The 23,116-nt window shown below is 38.8% G+C and overlaps 2 protein-coding genes across 2 annotated transcripts; both read right to left on the bottom strand.

The window, feature by feature from the left end:
- Nucleotides 1-2,540: 2,540 nt before the first annotated feature.
- Nucleotides 2,541-10,176, bottom strand: glcea (glucuronic acid epimerase a). The gene is made up of 4 exons (XM_066669428.1): nucleotides 10,042-10,176; nucleotides 8,930-9,526; nucleotides 6,824-7,063; nucleotides 2,541-5,410 (listed from the first exon to the last, which is right to left on the bottom strand). The coding sequence occupies exons 2-4, from the start codon at nucleotides 9,417-9,419 to the stop codon at nucleotides 4,386-4,388; spliced, it is 1,755 nt and encodes a 584-aa protein (XP_066525525.1). The 5' UTR covers nucleotides 9,420-9,526; nucleotides 10,042-10,176; the 3' UTR covers nucleotides 2,541-4,385.
- Nucleotides 10,177-12,723: 2,547 nt separating this feature from the next.
- nox5 (NADPH oxidase, EF-hand calcium binding domain 5) lies at nucleotides 12,724-22,527 on the bottom strand. Its single transcript, XM_066669427.1, has 16 exons — nucleotides 22,458-22,527; nucleotides 21,894-22,017; nucleotides 19,550-19,700; nucleotides 19,007-19,217; nucleotides 18,433-18,670; nucleotides 18,154-18,307; nucleotides 17,709-17,884; nucleotides 16,972-17,154; nucleotides 16,480-16,612; nucleotides 15,873-16,015; nucleotides 15,095-15,139; nucleotides 14,734-14,858; nucleotides 14,262-14,346; nucleotides 13,471-13,570; nucleotides 13,225-13,391; nucleotides 12,724-13,057 (listed from the first exon to the last, which is right to left on the bottom strand). The coding sequence occupies exons 2-16, from the start codon at nucleotides 22,011-22,013 to the stop codon at nucleotides 12,926-12,928; spliced, it is 2,163 nt and encodes a 720-aa protein (XP_066525524.1). The 5' UTR covers nucleotides 22,014-22,017; nucleotides 22,458-22,527; the 3' UTR covers nucleotides 12,724-12,925.
- Between the last annotated feature and the right edge of the window lie 589 nt (nucleotides 22,528-23,116).

Raw genomic sequence — 23,116 nt, 5'->3', positions numbered from 1 at the left:
CCAGAAGCACATTTATGAGGTCAAATGCTGATGTTGGATGAGAAAGGCCTGGCTCACAGTCTCTGCTCTAACTCACTTATCTAAACTTGCTTATCCATGTGGTTATGGACCTTGCTTTGTGCACTGGTGTGCAGTCATGTTGGAACAGGAAGGGTCATGCCATATTGTTTTCACAAACTTGGGAAGATCAACTTGTCCTAAACCTCTTGGTATGCTGAAGCATTAAGAGTTCCTTTCACTGGAACTAAGGGGCAGAGCCCAACTCATGAAAAACAACCATACACCATTATCCCCCTCCACTAAACTTTACACTTGGCAAAATGCAGTCAGACAAGTACCGTTCTTCTGGCAAACATGGAACCCGGATCGCCAGATGGAGAAGCGTGATCCATCACTCCAGAGTACACGTCTCCACTGCTCTAGAGTCCATTGGTGACGTACTTACACCACTGTATCCAACGCTCTGCATTGTGCTTGGTGATTTAAGGCTTGGATACAGCTGCTCTGCCATGGAAACCTATTCCATGAAGCTTTCTACACACTGTTCTTGAACTAGTCTGAAGTAGGGTAACCAGACATCCTCTTTTACCCGGACATGTCCTCTTTTTTTAGACTTAAAAAATGTCCGGGCAGAATTTCACAAACGTCCGTGATTTTGTTTTTCTAGAATTTCCATAGAATTTCGAGAAACGTTTCGTTCACAAACTAGTCCCGCCCTCCCCTACTCCATTTGGTTCGCTTGAGTGAGAAGGGGGAGTGATGAAGTGGCCTAAAATCTTAAAATCTTCTGATTGGTCGATAACCTTCTCTGTAAACATTTAATTGGTCAGTCTGCACGTCAGTAGTCCTTGTTTCAGGCAAAGCTCATGTACCTACCCTCATCTCGAGCAGCTATGCCGAAACGTAAATGTAAATTCTCGGATGAATTAAAAAAGAAATTGCCATGCTTTCACATGTGTAGCAAATAAAGGTGTAAAGGACCTAAAAGCACACATAGGTTTAGTATACAATGGCAGCGAGGGCCGAGAGCTCATCCCCCCCCTGTAGCAGTTGACTCTGTAGAAAGTTGGCGACATCTGTGAACTATGTGACTCCGCATCCTCTTTCCCCACTGTCATTTTACATGGCCTACCACTTCATGGCAGCGTTGCTGTTGTTCCCAGTTGCTTCCACTTTGTTGTAAGACCACTGAGAATTGACAGTGGAATATTTAATAGTCAGGAAATTTCACGACTGGACTTGTTACACAGGTGGCATTGTATCACGGTACCACACTGGAATTTACTGAGTTCCTGAGAGAGACCCTTTCTTTTACAGATGTTTGGCCATGGCCAAGTGATTGGAACACCTGAATTCAATTATTTGGATGGATGAGGGAACACTTTTGGCACTATAATGTATGAACCTATGTTCAGTCACTCTCAGAGCTGATATTTAATCAGAACTGATTCAGAAACTGAGATTTAAAAATATATATATATATTGAGCTAATTTCAGTATCTGCACTCTCTGCACAAGCACAAATCCACACAGACTCCTTGTGTTGCCTTCTATTTAAAAAAGTATAGATTATATGATTATTATTATATAATCTATTATTATATAATTAATATATTATATTATTATTATAGTTTCCTTCTGTAATAAAAAAAATGTTGTTAGGTAGGTGGATTGTATGTTAGGTAGGTGTGTGTTTGGGGGTGGGGGTGGTGACTTTGAGTGTGTGTGACTGTGTGAGTATGTGATGCTCAGTGATGAAGCAGCAGCCTGTCCAGGTTGTGTTCCTTACTTGCATTTAATGTTTCCAAGAAGGCTGCAGACCCGCACTCCCACTGATCAGGATAAATGGGTGAAGATTAATGAGTATGTATGGTGATAAACATAAAAAGCACCTGTACATGACGCCTAATAATTAGTCATTAATAATTTGATGTACACCTGTGTTTGACTGTTTCTGGAATGTGTATATGATGTTATTCTGAGGATATCAGCAGCATCAATAACACAGAGAAACAGCTTCAGAATCAGAATCATTTGTAAAGATAAAACTGCAAACAAAATAAGGAATACATTACTTCTGTGGACAGGAATAAGAAACAGAAAGATTTCTCTTTTGTACTTTTTGGAAGGTATTTGTTGAAAGTCAGAATCTATGGATCTAAGATCACATGCTGGATAATAATAATTCAGTCAAGTTCATAGTTCTCAGATCATTTCTAGTTTTCAATATAATACATTTTTTTAAATCTTAGAAGATAATGGTAGTCAATGCATATCTTTCCAAATTAAAGGGCTGCTTTTTTGTGCTAATGCAATTGTAGGGGATGTATTTTTTCCACCAGCGCTCCTTGTGATAATAAATGTAATGATTTTTATGCACATAAAAAAACCTCAGTGTAAAATGACACCTATATTTTGTACTTTAACAAAGTAGCTCTATGCATTTTAATAGAATCATTTTTTTAGAACTAACATTGAGAAGTGACATACAAGTTTTAAGTGCACGCAGTAATGCCTAAACACTTTTATTTGAACGCTAAAGCACTTTATCATATAAAAACCATCAAAAGAATCCCTACACCAGCACATTTATCAGAGATCTGTACTGAGCTGAGACTCAATATTAAATATTGGATTATATAAATAAATAAATTTCAAAATGACAGTTACCACAAAAAAAAGTAGTAACAATAATGGTACATCACTGAAATCTATTGCACACGCCACAAGACCTTGAATAAGCCCACAATCATCATATAAAAAGACCAGCTTCATTCTTATGGAGCTGCAAAAAGTTTACATCTTTCACATTTGTTCATATCTGAGTATATCATTGCTAGTTTTAACAAATGTGCTTACCTTAAAGTGCATTTAAATATTTAAATCACTTTTTCTGCGTCACTGCTATACTAAATGTCTATCATTTTTAGTACAGCCATTCATGTATAATGGTCAAATCCCCTACAATTTGGGGGCATTATAAAATCACGCAATAAGGATTGATGTGTAAGATGTACTAAGTAAGTTAATCTGGGGATGATTTTCTCAGTACAATTATGACAAAAAATTTCTTGAACAGAGTCATTTTAGGACTCTGCTAATACCAACTACCATTTCACTAGTTCTATGTCCTTTACAATACAGCCACACAATGCACATTTTATGTACACTGATCAGGCAAAACATGGTCATCTCTGCACTTACTGTCCATTCTTTCACATTCACTGACCACACAGGAGCACTCTGTAGATCTACAATTTCAGACTGACTTCCGTTTGTCTATCTGTTGACTATGTGTTTATTATGGTTTTTATTATTGTCATCTCTTGCTCTGCATATTTTATTTGCCTCCTTTCACCTTTCACTGTTCTTCAATGCTCAGGACTGCAACACGACCCCCACACAGCAGATATGATGTGGGTGGTTGATCATTCCCAGTGCTGCAGTGACACTGTTGTGGTGGTGTTGAGCTGGTACAAGTGGATCAAACACAGCAGGCCTGCTGGATTTTCTCAATCCCATGGTGTCACTGCTGGACGAAGAATTGCCCACAAGTCAAAAAGATCCAGCCAACAGTGTCTTGTGGGCAGCGTCCCATGTCCAATGATGAAGGACAGAGGACGACCAACACAAACTATGCAGCAAGAACTGAGCTGAACAGATGAGAAGAACTATCTGACTTTTCATCAAGGATTAGGTTTAACCCTAACCCAAGGTGGACCAATAAGGTAGTTGTGTCTAACAGGGTGGACAGTGAGTGAACACCCATTCCAACACAACACACGCATCAGTGTAACCGCAGCACTGATCGACCACCCAAACCATACCTGTGGGGGTTCTGACCATTGAAGGACAGACTGAAATGGGGCAAATAAAGTATGAAGAGCAACAGACAAACTACAGTCTCTAATTGTAAAACTGCTACTTCATTGCTCCTGTATGACCTGCTAAAAGAATGGACTGGTCTGTGTCTATTATAGTTAGTTAAACCAGCTCAATCTATATAAAATAAGCTATCCTCCCAATTACTTTAAAATGCTACATTTAAATCACTTCATTTTAAGTTATCATAGCTTTTACTTATGTTTCCATAGAATACACTAATTTCACATATGGTTTGTTCAATTAATTAAAAGCAGCTATCTTAAATATCTTTTAGAAAGGATTCAAATCTGCATGTTAATTATAGCTGGTTTCATCCAGTAAAAAAATTGTCCTTAATTGGATGCAGTTTTGAACTATCATAACAGTTAGATTTTACTAACTGTGCCATTTCTTACACCTCTCGTCAAAACGTCTATAGTATGAAAGGACATACATATTCTGTCTTTAACATTTCAGGACGTTCTTTGAAGTAAAAATCAAAATCATTCTTTTTGGAGTAACTAGTTGTGCTTAGCACGACCCCCTTTCAGATAAGTCTTCCAACGTTTTGCGTAGTCTCTGAAAATGGGAGAACTATCAATGGAGGCTAGCAGCTGCAGCTGATTTATGTGAGTGGTGTGGTAGTCCCAACGTGCTAGATTTGGTGCCACACCCAATGTGAAATGTCTCAGGTCATACACAGTCCCTGAACCTGTATCAAACAATGGCAGCATGGCTTTCAGTGACTCTAATCCTCGGCTGAACAGTATTCCTGCCTCTCTGCCAAATTTGTCTCCTGCTATTTCTGCCACATCAAACAGTCCAATCAGAGAGTAGATGAAGCCATTAAGCACAAAAGAGCTAGGGACTGTTGGGTACTCTTCGTACCAGTCGTACTTGTTCATGAACAGGGCCTTCACTCCATGCTGCTCTGAGATTCGTTTGAAAGGTGCTGTGGCTTTCATGGCAGCGCTGAGATACACTGGGTCATGTGTGATCAGGTAAGCCCTCACCAGTGTAGACATTGCTTGGCCCTGGGCCATGGCTGAGTACCAGCCAGGCTCCAAAGTCCTGAAACCTTCTCCCAACTTCCGAGCCACTTTGATGGGCCATCCACCACGTTCATCCTGATTGCGAAGGAGCCAATCACTCGCAGCAAAGAAAGCAGCCATGTGGGCTGTGGAGGAGATGGTGATATTGCTGATAAAGCCTGAGCCGCGTAGTTCCAGCTGGACAACACGTCTGGGCATGATCCGAGTTGCTTTAACCACTTTAGTGTTGGACAAACCAACTCCCTTACGCAGGTCAGTCACCAAGTCCCGACTCAGCACACTCCAGGCTGTTCTGGTACCAATGCCATAAGTGACCTGCCTGTCCTTAAAAGAAATTAGAAGAGAGCTAGTGATGTAGTGGATGACATAAGGGGGTCCTCTCTCTGTTGTCTCTAGCACCACTGATATGCTGCCATTGGAAGTGAACTTCACATTGAAGGAGAGGACAAAATCTTTTGAGTTGTCCAGAGTCAGAGATACACCCTCAAAATTATCTGCACAAAACAAAGGGGAAAAATTTAAATACATTGCTGTGAGGAAAAGGCTGAGAATATTTATCTTGATTTTGCAGTCATTCGGTGTATGTGAAATATTAGAATACTGATCTTTATCATAGCAAATAGTTTATGCACTATTTATAAGGCAGTTTAATAATAAACAAATTGTTTAAACAATTATGTTTACAGATTGAAGTATGCAATCAACTAGGATAATGAAAATGACGTCTTGGGTTCCCATTAATTTCAGCTGTAGATTTGACTTGCCTTGCCACATACACTTACGTGTTTTGTCTCATAAATATTTGTATTAGGGATTCAAAATAGGTCTTCTGCTAAGTTGGCAGAAGTAAATAATATAAAAATAGCTGTTCCTCAAATTTGAATAGTTTTGCTGATTATTTTATGGAAAAAATGGCATCAAAATAGGTTCTAAAGTTTTGAGAACCAAAAATAAAAACAGAATCCATAACCAATAAATCACATTCTGTAATTGAGATACCTGTCATTAATATTGAGAGTTATAAAAACAGGTTTGTAAACAGAATATTTCTGTATATAATCATCTGTTTTGAGTTTATATTCTTAAAGAGATTGTTTTCACTTTCTTTTTGCCTTTTCTCAGCAGCGCTTCTCTCCGTCTCGCTGCCACTTCCAGAAGTTTCTCACTTTTGGCTTTTTTTGTGCTGGGGGGTTGGGGGGTGTGGGATTTAGACAGCCATTGGCTGCTGAAGTTAAGCCCGGCCCACCCAGCCCATTCTGCACACCTGGCAAGAGCACGTCAATCTTACCCTGCTTGGAAAATGGCTGACCGGCAAACACAGGTAAGCCATATCAACGATTTTTAACGATTATGTCTTTCAGGATTGCACAGTTTGTCATAGAAGCTTAGAGTCAAACTACTAACTGGTTATCTAGGGTGTGCAGAATGGGTGGGCAGGGCTTAATTTCAGCAACCAATGACTGCCTAGATCCTGTCAATCAAAAGCGAGAAACTTCTGGAGGCGACAGCAAGAGAGAGAAGCGCAACTGAGAACTGAGAAAAGGCAGAATGAAAGTGAAAATGCATTCTTCAAGAATATGAACTCAAAATAGAGAATTACATACATAAATATTCTGTTTACAAACCTGTTTTTATAACTCTCAATAGTAATGACAGTTTTCTCAATTTCATTATAATCAATAAAATGTCATTTATTGATTATGGTTTCTGTTTTTTGGTTCTCAGAACTTTAGAACCTATTGTGATGCCATAAAATAAACTTTCCTCTTAATCCAACCAGAATAATAAAACCAGTATATCTGGTATCTTGAGTATATCAACACCAGAACTATACTGTGTTAAATTTTGGTGTCAATCTCTGTCACTAACTTGTATTCACTGAATATCTTAACTATGGGAGAAATTACCTGGTGTGATGAACTGGTGAACAACAGTCGGGTGGCCAGGCTCATGGACCTTGGAAAGGGAGCAGCCCTTGGGGACTGTCCAGGGACTGAGGCTGCCATCTGTGTCTTCCACTATACCATATGACTTTATATCAGGTGGCTTTTCTGTGAGGTTTTTACTGTAGTGGCTTAACCCATACTGTGCAATCTGTATAGGATAAAAGTAGCCCTGTGGGCCCCACTGAGTGGATATGGGCACACCTGAAAAAAATCAAACAGATATAAAGTTAGAAAAAAGGATTTTAGATATGTATGGGTTATTTATAGAAATTTAATTTGACTTTAAATTTAAAATTACAAACCCTGTTTCTAGCAAAGTTGGAAAATGGAATGAGACAAGAATCTTTGATTTGTATTGTGTCTTGAAATTAAATTGATTTACAAATAGTATTTTAACTGAAAAAAAAGTAATGGTATTTTCTAAATATGAACATATTTAGAATCTGCAACACACTCAAAAATATTTTGGGACAGAGGTTTGTTTACTATTGTGTTACATCATTTCTCCTTTTAATTACACCTGTCTGTAGTAGTTCATGAAGTAACACTCATGTTGTAGCACATGCAGAATGAGGCCTGGCATTTTATTATTGCTTGAAATAAACATGGACGTGCCAAGAACAGAGACAGTGACTTGATAACAGCATGATATCTCTAAAAACCCAATAATATATTCAAGTAAAAGACCTAATTTACACCTATAGTCACTTCATCCATCTTGAATATCAGGATTATATCTCGATAAGGCCAAGCCACATAAAAATGCTAGTGTAAAAATACAGACGACACATTTAAAACATAAAAAACTGCTCAAACCAGTTTAGGAGGTTGTCTCAGATGCATTTCAGCCACATATTATTGCAGTATAATCATATCTGTCTCTCCATGATGCATTTGACAACTAAAACTCCTCCCAGTATGATTTAAACTCCTCCCAGCATGATTTAAACGCACCCCAGTAAGATTTAAAGATTTTAAGACTTCTTTAGCACAGCACGAGAAGAGACTGAACAGATAAACAACTTGCTGCATAACAGGCAGATTTGCATATTGCGTCCCACACAGCACCGGATTTCAGTCCAACTAACCAGAGACGCATTTGACTAACAAATGTCACTAAAATCTTATCAGGATACAATCCAGATACTCATGAAGTGACTAGGTGTAAATAGGGTCAACAATACCTTCACACATATGTAAGTCACTTATTCTCTGGGCACTAATGCATCTCCATAAAATGACAGCTCATTATTGCATCTCACATAACAGTCTGGATGGTGCCATTTATCTTTGCCACAGAAAGCTTTATGTTAATTTGTTATGTTATGTTAATTAATAATTTAATGGACTAATCTCTTTCCACTGTCTTTCAGACCATGCAAGATGAGCTTGGGCCGAGACAACTCATATTTTTCTGCACTGAATAATAGAGTTTTATGTTGCTTTATATTATTTATTTATTTAGTTTTTTTTTAAGAGGTGGATTGTGTTAAACGACAACATTGTTTCTGTGGAATCAAGCCTGCAGCTCTCAAAGTATGGCAGTGTACTTAAGGGCCTGAAGATCACATACATTCAGGTGTCTCTGGGCGTGCCCTAAACAAAGACTAAGATTTCTTCTGCGTCCTTAAATATTTCACACTATTATATATTATACATTCTTTTATGACTTGTGAGATATAACTTCTTTTTGCTTGTAAGACTGTACCATTGTGGGATATTCATTTCATTCCTTTTATACTCACCTGCTTATGGTAGAATATTTTTATTAATTAATTCACTGTCTGTAACCACTTATCTAGTTCAGGGTTGTGGTTGGTGCAAAGCCTATCCGGAATCACAGTGCGCAAAGCAGGAACACACCCTGCAGGGTGTGCCAGTCCTTCACAGGGCGACACACACTCACACATTCAGTCATACCTATGGACACATTTGATTCACCAATCCATCTACCAAAGTTTTTAGACTGTGGGAGTAAACAGGAGCACCCGGAGGAAACTCATGTGGATAAACTCATATCTTATGATTTCCTCATCATAAGATATCTTAGCGGAAGACACCACATACCTTCCACTCCACTGATGCACTTCACCCGCTCTCTCACTTCCACGTTGTAGGCCTCAAAGGACATAAAGACTCCATCTGGATGATAGGGCTCCCTCTGAGCATACACCCGTGAGTAACTGTGGTAGAATTCAAAGCGCTCCATACCTTCAAATTGCACCAGACGTCCATATACATCAAAGTACTTCTCCACCCAGCTGAAGGGCAGATACACCTCACTGCCCTCCCGGCGCCCTTTGATGGTGACATCCTCATTGATGAGGCAGTCGATCTGCTCATATGGGACCTCTCTAGCCACTGGTGGTGCCTCTGGTGGCTGCCCATTATCCTCCTCTTCCTCCGGGGTGGGTGCAGGCTCAAGTTGGGGCTTGGTCGGGGTATGGAAAGCCACATCGCTGGAGCACTTGTTCCATAATAGCACAGTAATCAGAGCAAAGACTGCACAGATGACAATCAGAGTCTTGTGGTTGACTCTCGCCACCAGGCAGCGCATCCTCACATCACAGCCATGCAGAGGCAGCAGATGTTGTACTGGGAGACATCAGGAAGAACCCTGCAGGAGTGGCCTGCCCAAAGTATGCCTTCAGGCTCTGCTGCTGGCTGCCAGAAGGAATTCCAACAATGATCATGGGACAACTGAGCTACATCATATCAGTGTATCAGAGGTTAGAAACACATTAGTAATTTTGTGATTATGTTGATCCAGTACTACAGGCAAGATAAAAACCACTGCTTAGTGGAAAACCTTTAATAATATAATAAAGCTTCTTTAGATGTTTTCTATCATGGGAGACAAGAAATAGTGGTCACTGATTTTACATAAGACCGACTGAATAGCCATTGTAGGGTGTACAGTTTACAATAGGCTAAGTCCTGAAGGGATAACGGAGATGGATTGGAGGACGTTTACTCGGAGGCCGTTATAATCTGTTCTTAAATTCTACTGCTGTGAAACCTTTAATATTTATCGACGCCTCTAAGTTGTAAGAATGCTCATTTTAATTCTGACAGCTGGCAGCAGGGTTTGGGTCTCAGGCGACGGGTATTCACGTGATGTTCAGTGGGAAAGAGGGGGTTTTTGGGCAGAAATAGAAAATAGAAAGCGAACCGCTTACCTGCATCTGAACTCTCCAGCTGGGTAGAATATGAAAGGACCACTAAAATCTAAAATTAAAAGCTATTTAATAAGCAACGAACAATAAAACTGGGCACAAACAAAGCCCTCTTCTTCCAACCCTGCATCACTGTACGACACGGAGTGACACAGAGTTGAGCCAATCAAAGCGCCGGAGACACTAACACTGGCCAATCAATAACCGGGGAGGCGTGGCTTTTGCAAATTTACTATGTGACATGTCAGATGAACTATGCTTTAATTTTTTTTCTAATAACAATTGCCATGCAGACCGTAACATGAACGTGAAATTCTGGATATTAAATGAATTTTAAAATACTTAATAGTCCGCTAGCACTATTAAAGGCATGTGGATGATTCAGAAAAAAAACTCGCCCAAGCAGGACCGCCTTTGACACGCTCATGGGTGCCCAGTGTTTATTAATGTGCATTGGGAATGATGCTAGACCCAAAAGCTGCAGACTGGTCAGCGTCAGAGCAGACACCTGTCCACCGCCAAATGGGTTAGGCATGTGAGCATTAGAGCTGAGCAGGGAGGAAAGGAAAACATGGCCTGATCTAATGAAAAAGATTCAGTTTTATTTCAGGTCGATGGCTGGGTCTTTGTGCATTGCTTACTTGTGTGAGAGATGCCACCAGATGCACTGTCAAAAGAACGATGATCTTTAATTGGAAAGTGGGGCTGCATAAAACTATTTCTCAAGTATAGTGGAAATTATTAATATGTGAAGAAGAGCAGAACACACGTCCAAAGATGTGCTTTCCAAACTGATGTCATCAGTATCTATGTATATATACACACACACACGTGTGTGTGTGTGTGTGTGTGTTATTCATGTTACATTTGCTGTACTCATTTTAGGTATATACTTTATATGTACACTCCATAGTTAATAAATGTATAGGCATGCACCAGATTTAAAAATAATAATAATAGCAATAATAATAATAAAGGCTATATATAATAGAAATTTAAGAATAAGAATTAAAGATAAAGTAAAAGACATGCACAAATACAATGTAAATGATAACATATGCGCTGTTTCCTAAGCAGAATATATTAATATACTGTTTTAAGACACAGTAAAAAGAAAATACATTGAATTATGTTGCTATTAAAACACCATTAGCTCACTGCACATTTAGAACGACTGATTAAAAATTCTAAAAGCATATTTAATATTTAAATGTATACATGCAGGGGCATCTGAATAAATTAGAATATCATCAAAAAGTTAATTTATTTAATTAATTCAATTCAAAAAGTGAAACTCATATAGAGTCATTACAAACGGAGTGATTTATTTCAAACGTTTATTTCTTTTAATGTTGATGATTATGGCTGACAGCCAATGAAAACCCAAAAATCATTATTGTGAGAAATTTGAATATTATATAAGACTAATTGAAAAGCATGTACTGTATATGCACTAAATGCTTGGTTGTGGCTTCTTATACATGGATTACTGCATCAATGCAGCATAGCGTGGAGGTGATCAACCTGTGGCACTGCTGAGTTGTTATGGAAGGCCAGGTTGCTTTGATAGCGGCCTTCAGCTGGTCTGCATTGTGTGACTCACATCTTCCTCTTGAAAATAGATTCACTATGGAGTTTAGGTCAGGCGAGTTTGCTGGCCAATCATGCACAGTGATACTGTGGTCATTAAACCAGGTATTGCTAATTTTGGCAGTGTGGACAGGGGTCAAGTCCTGCTGGAAAATGTAATCCACATCTTCATAAAGCTTGTCAGCAGAGGGAAGCATGAAGTGCTCTAAAATTTCCTGATAGATGGCTGCTCTGACATTGGACTTAATATAACACCAGCAGAAGACATGGCTCCCCAAACCATCACTGACTGTGGAACCTTGACACTAGACTCAAGCAGCTTGTATTGTGTGCCTCTCCACTCTTCCCCCAGACTGAGATCTTGATTTCCAAATCAAATGCAAAATTTACTTTCATCTGAAAAGAAGACTTTGGACCGCTGAGCAACAGTCCAGTCCTTTTTCTCTTTGGCCCAGGTGAGATGTTTCTGCCGTTGTCTCTGGGTCATGAGTGGACTGACACAAGGGATGCGACAGTTGTAGCCCATGTCCTGGATACATCTGTGTTTCTGAATGGCCTTTTCTTGACAATCCTTTTGAGGCTGTGGTTATCCCTGTTGCTTGTGCACCTTTTCTACCACACTTTTTCCTTCCCCTCAACTTTCCATTAACATGCTTGGAAACAGCAGGAAGGTGTCAATGACTGCCTTCTGGACATCTGTCAAGTCTTCCCCATGATTGTGTAGCTTACTGAACCAAACTAAAGGACCATTTTAAAGGCTTAGGAAACTTTTGCAGGTGTTTTGTGTTGATTATTTTAATTTTCTGAGATAATGACTATTGAGTTTTCATTGGCTATAAGCCATAATTTTCAATATTACATTAATATTATATTACATTATATACATAATAATTATCAAGAAATATACACCTGAAATAGATGACTGTTGGTAATGAATCTATATACGTTTCACTTTTTGAATTCAATTACTAAAATAAATTAATTTTTCGATGATATTCTAAGTTTTTGAGATGCACCTGTAAATTACTGGTGCAAAATGTAATCTACATTATTAGTATTTAAAATAATTTAAAGGTTATTACTAACATTCTAGTGTTGTAACATTAATGAGATTCAATGTGTAAGGCAGGTGCAGGGATACACAAACACTGACTAATACAACTTCTAAAAGGAGAAAGTGGCAGTTTAAAGACTGAAGTCTGATGCTGGTGGTTCAGGGAAGAACAAGCAGTAGTTTTCACAAAAGGTGCAGAGTAAGACAAAACTGATGAATGTGTTTGGAGAGGTGAGAGAAGTCTCAGAAGTTTTCCTTGTAGAAGTTGAATCCATATTTTTCACAGTGAGCCTTAATGACCTTGGCAAGAGCTGGAGCGCCACAGTAGAACACATGGACTTTTCCTTTCTTCTCTTCAAATACTTTCTGGAATACCTAGAGCATAACCCACAGAACACAAGGAATCCTAATGGATTATCTGCTCCAGAATGATCACAGAAAATACAGCTACATCACACAGAATTAGATATGCTGTATGAGTATTAGAGGCTATAAAGCTGTGAATGCCGATGTTCCAACGAAGCAGGCATCTTGACTCCCACCTTGCCCCAGTCTGGTCGGCCTGGCTGAGTGCGTGTGCGGAGGCCAGTGATCGAGTCTCTCTTCTCTTTCTTTGCCAAAAGATCCAGAGCCATCTGCAGTCCTATAGCTTTCATGTCATTTTTACTAAGAGCTGAGGTCATGTACATGTGCATCTCCAAAAATCGACCTGGAAAGGCAAGGCAAACCATCAAAAATCTAGTATCTCTTTGTCTGTCTGTCAGTCACTCTCTCTTGCTTTCTCTCACCCTCAGGTTCCTCATCAGCCTGGTCCATCTCCAGCTTGGTAAGCAGGCTCACAAACCACTCAAAGGATTTCTGATCCCGGTTTATCCAGATGAAGTCCACCTGTAGAAGGAAGAGAATGTAATGGTCCATCTATAAGCCAGTTTAAACCCTCAGACCAAATTGTTTAAAAATGTCAAATTTACATAATATCTGTTTTGCTCAAATTCAGTTTTTCCAGTAACACTGATACACACTTATCAGCCAAAACAATACACTGCCCAGCTATAACATTATAATAACCTCCTTGTTTCTACATTAATTGGCCTTTCTCTTGGCTCCACTGACTATACAAAAGCACTTTGTTTGTCTATAACTACAGACTAGAGGCCATCTGTTGCTCAGCAAACTGAGGGGTTTAAAACTCCAGCAGCACTGCTGTGTCTGAACCACTTATACCAGCACAATACACATTAACACATTATCACCACGTCAATGTCACTGCAGGACAGAGAATTATCCACCACCAAAATCATACCTGCTCTGAGGGGGTCCTGTGTGGGCCCTGACCATTTAAGAACAGGGTGAAATGGGGCAAACAAAGCATGCTTAGCAAAAGGTGGACTACAGTCTGTAATTGTAGAACTACAAAGGTCTCCTGTATGGTCAGTGGAGCAGAAAGTATGGACCATGATTATGGAAACAAGGAGTTTGTTGTGGCTCGTTGGTATAAAACAACCTCCATGTTTTGTACATTCATTGTCCATTCTGCCAATAAAATTACTCCCTGCAGTGAAATGTGGTCAGGTCTCACCTTCCTTAGCTTCATCTCATTGTCTTTGATAGTCTCACACCAGGAGTAGTTACAGTTAGGACAGTTCTGCTTCCTCATTCGATAGCTGCAGCAGAAGACAAAGTAAAACAAAGTGGTTTTGCTTTTTTCACATCATCTTACAGAATACTTCATATTCTCCATGTTTTTTCTTCTGTGCATAGGTTTATGATGTACAGGAAAGTGCAGAGATTACCGCTTATGTATTTAAGATACATGAAATATAGTATGTATATTTTTATATTTCAGTGTCAGGAGAAAACATACATTAAACCAAGAAGTCTTCTAAGAAACGTAAAACAATATTAATATTTCAAAATTAAATGAGTCTGAATTAAATGTAGGAAGCCTTTTATAACATAATTTTTCCTTGACTGGAAATTCACTGAATGGTATCACAGGTGCTTCACTGTAATACATTTCAAAGGCTAAAAACTGTGCTGTGGGATCTCACCGGTATAAAATGCTCTGTAAAATGGATGCAAAAGGTGTGATCCCAATGCCAGCTCCTATCAGCACTGCATGCTCTGAAGCAAAGATCTGCCTGGTAGGAGTGCCAAAGGGCCCATCCACATAACACTGCAGTACAGAGAAAGAAAATCTTTATACACCACAATTCCAGTTTATATATATATATATATATATATATATATATATATATATATATATATATATATATATATATATATATATTTATAGTATAAGGTAGTATCATACAATTTATACTCATATCTATTAGCACACATGAAATGCTGTAAAAACAGTTAATAATATTACTATTAAATTATGACAATCACAAAATTATTCTCACTAACCTTGATATTACAATACCTGTGATTCTCACTCAGTTTAGTGGATATCTGGAAGAATACAGATTACAATGTTGTTTTATTGCTGTATAATACAGCAATTTATGCAGTAAAAGTCTGAATATAACAATAATACACAACATATCTATATATACTACATGGCCAGATGTATGATTATTGCATTTTGCAGTAAATGTTGATAAATCAAACCACATAAGAGGCCCATATGAATTAAATGGTAACAGCTTCCACCAAAATTGTTACTATCTGGTCAAATCTGGGGCAGCTAGCAAGTATAGTACCGGCCATTTAGCAAATCCAGTAGAAGCAGAACGGACCTCTCTAGTAGCTGAAGGAGCATCTCCTAGTTCTGCCTGCACTGTGGGGTCAACATGAGGCCTCTGGGGAGCATTACGTGCTCCATTCATCCGATACAGGGTTAACGCCACAGCATCGTCCTCGTTAGATGCTACAGTTCCATCACAACTCATGGTCCTGAACAGATCCTCCTGTCAGGGACATGTTTGAGAAAAACAGATCAGTTTAAACTTAATGCCTCAGCTGATTCTTCTTCACATTAAGCAAAAAACAACAAATGGCCTGGATGCATCAGAGATTCAGAACCAAACCTATTCCAACATATTAGGAATCCATCTATGGCGCATAAACTGATTAATATGTGTACTACAAAGTAATTTGGTAAGTAAGTTGGACGTTATAGAAACAATGCAAAAACAAATAGAAATCTCTCCGGAAAAGGAGGAGATGAGATGTGTTCACTAACTTGAGTTCTGCTCTGGTGGCGGCGGCTCCTCAGGCTGGCGGTGAGCCTCTTGTTGCAGATGGCTTGGCTCTCAGATTGTCTAAAATACTCGAAGAGTCGATTAGTCCACTGTCCCATTGAGCGCACATGCAGCCATAGTGTGTCTGTAGCAATAAATTACTTTGTTACCACACATCACTGAAAGCCATGCTATATATACATTTTAAAGGCTTATTAGTTTTGTCTTGCAGTGAAAAGGATGAGATGTTTAGAATAACATTTAATGCAATTTATTTTTGTCTCATTTAGATGCTTTAACACCTCCCACTATTTTTTTTATTCTGTTTATTTGTTCAAATGTACAGATCCGGCCTGCCCAAATATTCAAACCATATATTGTTACTAAAATAGTAAATACCAATTTATGTTTACAATAATATAGTAATTATATAAAGTACAAAATATCTGTCTTTGGGTGAGGGGGGTGGGCATAGGGTAAGAAACTGTTTAGCCAAATCTAATGTACTCTTTGAGCAGCACTGGAATAAGGGGCCTCAAATCTAGGCCTATTGACTATTAGTCATATTTGGGTAAACTTAACAGTAAATTTAGAGCATGTGCACTGTACCTTGCTGCTCAGGGGCACTGCTGATAGTGAAGGGGTGCCACTCATACTTGGCTATGACTGGTATATTGATGTAGACATAGTCTCCAGGTTTGAACTGGAAGAATGGTGGGCGCTTGATCACCAGATGAGTTACCTTCAATGTTAAACGAAAAAAAAAGGCTTAACTGTAAATATCTGGACTAATGCTACAGTGTGGTCCATACATAACTGGGCAAGGACAACATTTTCATGATTAGATTCTGTACTCCAGCTTCTTCTAATTGAAATGAAACAATGGCTAAGAAGCTGAAGTGCTTTAACTTCAGGGTCATTTGGTTTAATATCCAATGAAATGATCTACAACCAAGAAAGATATGAGATCTACAACAATTACAGTGCCTGTCTAGATTCTTACAGACTGCACATTATAAAGAACCCTTCTACAGGCCAATACAAACATAATTACCAGAATATATAATCTCCTACATACTAAACCACAGAGTTTGATGGTACCTTAGATGGCAGTAAGTTGACCTCAACGATGTACAGGCCACCCATGCGAGACACTGCAATGCCAACTATCTTCTCCACAAGAAAAATTATACCAGGTGCTACAAACCATTTCCAAAAGTTGGCACAGTGGATTATGAGTAGTGCCCAAACCCAGATATAGGAGAGATGGGACCAGTAGAACACCTAAACCCACATAAATAAAGCCATCGCTGTCATATACAAATATTTCTGTAACATCTTCACTACATTTATCATCATAAGACTATCCTAGTTTATATATTTTTGTGCCACAGACACAAGGTTTTATTGTCATTTTTAAAGCATTATGCAGTTAATTGCATTAACATAATACTCCATTCAATACGCATTAGCTTATTGAAAGACAATTCAGAGAAATCAGTGTATTTCTACTTTAATTTGCACAAGCAAAGGCCAAGGCTCTAAAATATTTGACAAATGTGTACAAGATGAACTTGACATTACATTTAAGTTCAGCTCAGCAGAGAAACATCAACACTTTACATCCTTGCTGTATGTATTTGTGTAAAGAAAATTTTAAGCTTTACAATTTTTGTTACTTTAACTACTTGTAAGATGGCAGAAGAAAGATCTGTCTTTGATCTGTCAATTTGATTCAGTTTGACTGTCAAGTTCATTGAACTCAAAGTTTTAAGTCAGACTTTTAAAACATCTTTTAAATTACTGCCCTAATGTGAGAAATCACTTGTCCCTCTTACCTCAAAGTGACCACTGCGTCTGACAAATGTGCTGGAACAGACCACCATGAGGCAGATAAGGACTTGCAGGACCACCCCTGTGATGGAGGCAGTGCCTTTTATCCAGCCAATACCAGGACGAGTGGTTAAGAGATATTCCCACAGCTGATAACTGTCATCTGCTTTAGTTAGGCGAACTGAGTGATGGCAGAGCATACACAGACAGATCATTCAGAGAGAAAAACCTTTAATATGATATACATTCAATAAGTGGGATTCATAGAATTGCTAGGTGTGAATCAGTTGTATTAATTTAAACAGATTAGCAAATGTTTGATTGCTGGAATCTACTAGATCTCATTTTCTCACTGTAATCCTAAATGATCTCCATTCAACTACAGCTTCAATTACTGCAGCTCAAATGTTGTGAGAATGGCAGTTTTTCACAGTTTCACAATTTGTTTACCAAAGTTTATGACGTGAGCCAGTGTGTGCCCCACACTGAAGACGAGTACAGCGTAACCCACTATCTGGTGCAGCAGGATGTTCTGGTCTAAGGGTAAGACTCTCACCACCCAGGTGGCCCTCAGCCAGGTCAGACAGCGACGTAACATCAGCACCTGCACACAACAGCAGGCTACAGTATGGTGTCTAATTCAATTAACATTATATAAACCTTTAGCTTCAGACATTGAGGTGTCATTGGGAAAAAAATCCAGTCTGCATTTCAGAATAAGATACTGACCATAATAAAAGTGCAGTTGAGGTCGAGACATATTCCACAGCCCTTTGCCAACATTAACCAGAGTCCACCAGGAGCATGTTGCAGCATGTATATGATGAAGAGGAACACGTTAAGGAGAGAGTACAGACAGAGGAAGAGCAGTTTTCTGCTGTTGTTGTGCCAGTACGCTCGGGTCAGGTAGCGTGGGGTCTGCTTTGTTTGCTGTTCCAGATCAGGAGGCTTTAACCAGTTGGCAGCACTGAGAAGAATCAACATAATAATGAGCTACCAAAACACCATATGAAACTCTAATAGAAATTTTCAAACTTATCTTTGATGCTAGCACTGCCTAGTCTCACAACCACCTGGGAAAGAGGGAGGAACACAAGGCTTTGAACTACTATGAATTACTCAGCAACTACCAGGGTACAAATATGTAAGCGCAGCTGACTGTGAGGAACTCTGTGAGGACCCAGATAAAGGGATCTTAAGACTAAGGGACTACAATATATGATACAAGAGGAATCTATAATATTTTTGGGGGGGGTGGGGACAGGGGGTTGAATCTGCTTCTTTTCTCTTCTCTTGCTCCTACCTGATGGTAAGGTTCTCCATGACCTCAGGGAAGTTCTCCAGTTCTGCCTTTAACTCCTCAAACGTGATGGAGCCACTATTGTCTTTATCAGCTGACTCAAACAGGGCCAGAGTCAGGTCGTCCAGTTTCTCTTCAGGCAGAGAAATAGCACTTTCCATCAGGCAGGACTTCAGCACTGTGCGCAATTCATCTGGGTCAATAGAACCACTACCTGTAACATCAGCAATCACAAAACACACTTTAAAAATATACTCCAGAAATGGAAGAATTGGATGGGACTGGAGGAAAAAAACAAATGTTTGGCATTTGACACACAAGTCACTGAAGAACTTTCTCCTTCTTCATGTTATGAAAAAAAAAGCTCTTGATGTAGAGGTCTTGATGTATCACAGACTCTGTACTTAACATATTACAAACATGACTGTGGCCATGTCTTTATTTCATGTGAGATGTACTTTATAGATAATATGTACAAATAATAAATAGTCACTTCTATGAATGTATCATCATATATTTCTCATTGTGGATTATGAGGAAACTGACCGTCTACATCATAAACCTGGAAGAGGAAGCGCAGCTTGTCAGTCTCATTTCCATGGATAAGGAGGTTCAGAGCCTTGAGCAACTCATCCAGACTGATAGAGTTACTGCCATCAGAGTCAAACAGAGCAAAGAACCGCTCTGCAAAGAAAGACTGCAACAGAGAAGAAGAACAGAATTCTTATTATTGTAGTGCAGTATGATGAATGTGCATTAATTTCTAATAACATGTTTGACTTTTTGAGACCTAATCTGCAGAAACTTGGCCTGGTCAATACCAGTGACCGCCCTTCAATCTCGGCCACTTTTTCACTCCCTTTTCCCAGGATCAGGAATCTTGATAAAGTTTGGTGCCTAAAAGTCTGCAATACAATACGCTTATTTATGACAGGACGAGCTCACCTCAGTGGAATGCAGAGAGACACAAAGACTCGCATGATGTCCCACTTTAATTCAATTTCCACTCACACATTATAGAGGCTGTTAAAGCTAAAGTAATCGAACATTCCTTAATCATTTCATTTCCATAAAAAGTTTATCACATAGTAAACAATGTTGCAAGATTTAATTCCAGTTAGACAATCAAAAATGGGAATTATAATCATGTGTTTAAAATTACCTTTTGTATGAACTTCATTTAGGAACCACCAAGATGTTCATATATGTGTGTTATTTGGTTATAAATTATGTAAAACATTGTCTGAATGATATTACTTTGTGTTAACATATAATCTTTAATAAGTGAAAAAGCATGATTCAGAAATCTTGGATACTCATTCAACAGGTGTCTGTGTCTTGTCAAGTGCTGTAAATTGTATGCTCAGCTAAGAGAGCCCAGAAATTCCAACAGAAGTTTTATCTTTATTTCTAGTAGTAATATTAAAAAGCTACAGTTTAAATTCAGCAAAGCTTGACACATTGCCCAGGGCATGAAAGAGACCTCAGGCCTGGGGGTCAGCTTCAGGATCATCAACAAAGGAGAGGGCCACATGCTCCATCTGAATGATCACCTTCTGTGGTGGCATCTCTGAGCAAATGCCCAGGAGAGACATGCATGGACACTTGTCTCATACAAGGAAGCAGATCAGCAACGAAGGAGACTCCCCACATGTACCATCAAAATGCCACCAGCTCCAACAGACTGGTTGCCATGTCCAAGGCTGTGTCTTTGACTAAAAGCCCAGAGGGAAGAAGTGCAATGCTACAAGGCTCGTGTCTGCGAGAAGTTCCAGGAAGCACAGCACGTCTGTGAAGTCCTGCAAACCATCTCCACTCCTCTCCAGGGACACATAAGGTTACTGGTTAAATTCTTTCATAACTCAGCAGATTAGTGCTGAATGCTTTGCTGGGAGTTTTAGAATTTAGGGTAGTTAGCATAGGGGTATGAATCTCCCTCATGTATAGCTGTACTACATTCCATTATTTGAATGTATAATAAATATTCATTATTTTATATTACATTTAATAAACCATATAACAACCCTATGAATGGATAAAGACTTTGAAGCAATTAGATTCTTATCAGCACTATAACTATTCACAAAATTCATTCAGTTGTATTGCATTGTGGCTAAAAGAAGACACATAACAGCTCCTAGTTTGAAATGTTTTTTCAGCATGTCTTCACAGTGTTTGGAATGGTCGTAACAAACGGTCCCAAACTTGGTTTTCTTGGTTGGTTTGTTTTAATGTTTTAGAGTTAAGTGAACATTGCAGCACAGTGAGAGTTAGAACCGCAGATAAATTAATCACAATATAAAGGGCTTCCTCTAGAAACCGTAACCATACATTAACATGTGCCTACACACAATTTACACCGACTAGCGGCAGCTTTAAAGTCACTGTAAACCCTCAGCAACACCCACGGCAACATTCAGTAAATCACAGTTTTGTAGGTTCTAAAAAAATATGCTTGTAAACACAAGAGGTGATATTTTATGATGATTTTGGGATATCTCTTTTTCTCTAATAATATACACACACTCACTTAACATATAAGTGCACGTTGTAGTTCTACAGTTACATACTGCAGTCCACACCTGCTGCTCTGCATCTCTGATTTCTACAAGGTGGACCAATGAGGCAGGTGGGTCTTTTTACATTCATTCATTAATTTTCATCCAGATATATTATTTGAAATGTCATCCCACTGCAGGGATGGGCAAAGAAAACAAGAGAATATGTAAGAAATCAACAAGTATGGACATAGAGAGCCAGACCAAGAAAGTTCAGACTCCCTGTAGCTGTACACCAAATAAAGATGTTTTCCATTTGGATTATAAAGTCTTTTTAAACTTTTTTGGTAATTCCTGTTTCTCTAAAATTCACACCCTCAGCCATCCCTCACCTCTTTGACTTTTAGAGCTGTTTTAAACTGGTTCAGGTCTATCTCTTTGTCTTCTCCTGCAATGCTCTCAAATTGTTTGGTGACCCACTCCAGCCAGCGCGTATCCTCATCCAGACTCATGACTCTGAAATCAACACACTTTTACTTGAACAGCAGAGATCATGAAAATCAATTACAGCCCAAAAAAGCAGATTCAAACACATGTCTTTGGATGGCATGGGTAAAAGAAACGTGAGCAACACTAATAAAAATATTGCAATAGAACACGATGATTCCTGAAGGAAAGGGAACAACGAAAATTCACAGGAACAATGTTTCAGGAATAACATTTACAAACCTGGCAGGATGCAGTGGTGTTAAATTGTAAATGTCCATGCAGGAGGAATACATCATACAAAAAAAAAAAACTGAACAAAAAGAAAGCAATTTCATGATCTACTTTGAAATTTGAATTTAAACTGTAGCCTGTCTGATGTTTCACTTTGCAAATTGCTCATTGCATATAACATTAAAGCAAATGTATGGATTGTAGAATCTCTGATGCATTGTCTTTCAGAAACTTACTTGAAGATGGAATTTCCTCTCCTTGCGTGTACTGTAACTCCTTGTAATTCTCAGCAATGCAAATTAAAACTTAGCTTAGGCTTTTCTCTGTTTCCTAATTCAGTCCTACTCAGTTTCTGCTGTTCTCTCTCCTCTTAGGAGGGAAGGAAAAGAACACACACACAGAGATAGAGATAGAGAGAGAGAGAGAGAGAGAGAGAGAGAGAGAGAGAGAGAGAGAGAGAGAAAGAGAGAGAGAGGCAGAGAGTAGTATTGTTAAGGATTGGTAACACACAACAGCTGCATGTGACATGCTGCTCCCTGCCGTGCTTCTATAGCTGACCCTTCTTTCATTTACACTGTATACTGTAGTGCAGCTAATTATAAGACCCATATGACCCAATTTGAAATTCAACACATTTTATACATGGAAAAAATAAAACTATACTGACAAAGGAATACATCTGTGATGATACTGCTTTAAACCTGAAAATCATATCCAGTTAGCATATATCAAACATTTTTGTTTAGAAATCAGCCGTTTTTTTATTTACTGGTGCCAACCATTTACTGTTTTAAATCAGCTTATTATTTTATTAACCAATAACGTAAGACAATATATTGGTATAGCCATAGGAAACGCCATTCATAACCACCCATCAAGCCCAGGCAAGGCTCCA

Source organism: Hoplias malabaricus, chromosome 4 (genome assembly GCF_029633855.1).
Source record: "Hoplias malabaricus isolate fHopMal1 chromosome 4, fHopMal1.hap1, whole genome shotgun sequence".
In the NCBI taxonomy this organism is placed as follows: domain Eukaryota; kingdom Metazoa; phylum Chordata; class Actinopteri; order Characiformes; family Erythrinidae; genus Hoplias; species Hoplias malabaricus.
This window is presented reverse-complemented; position numbering and strand designations above follow the sequence as displayed.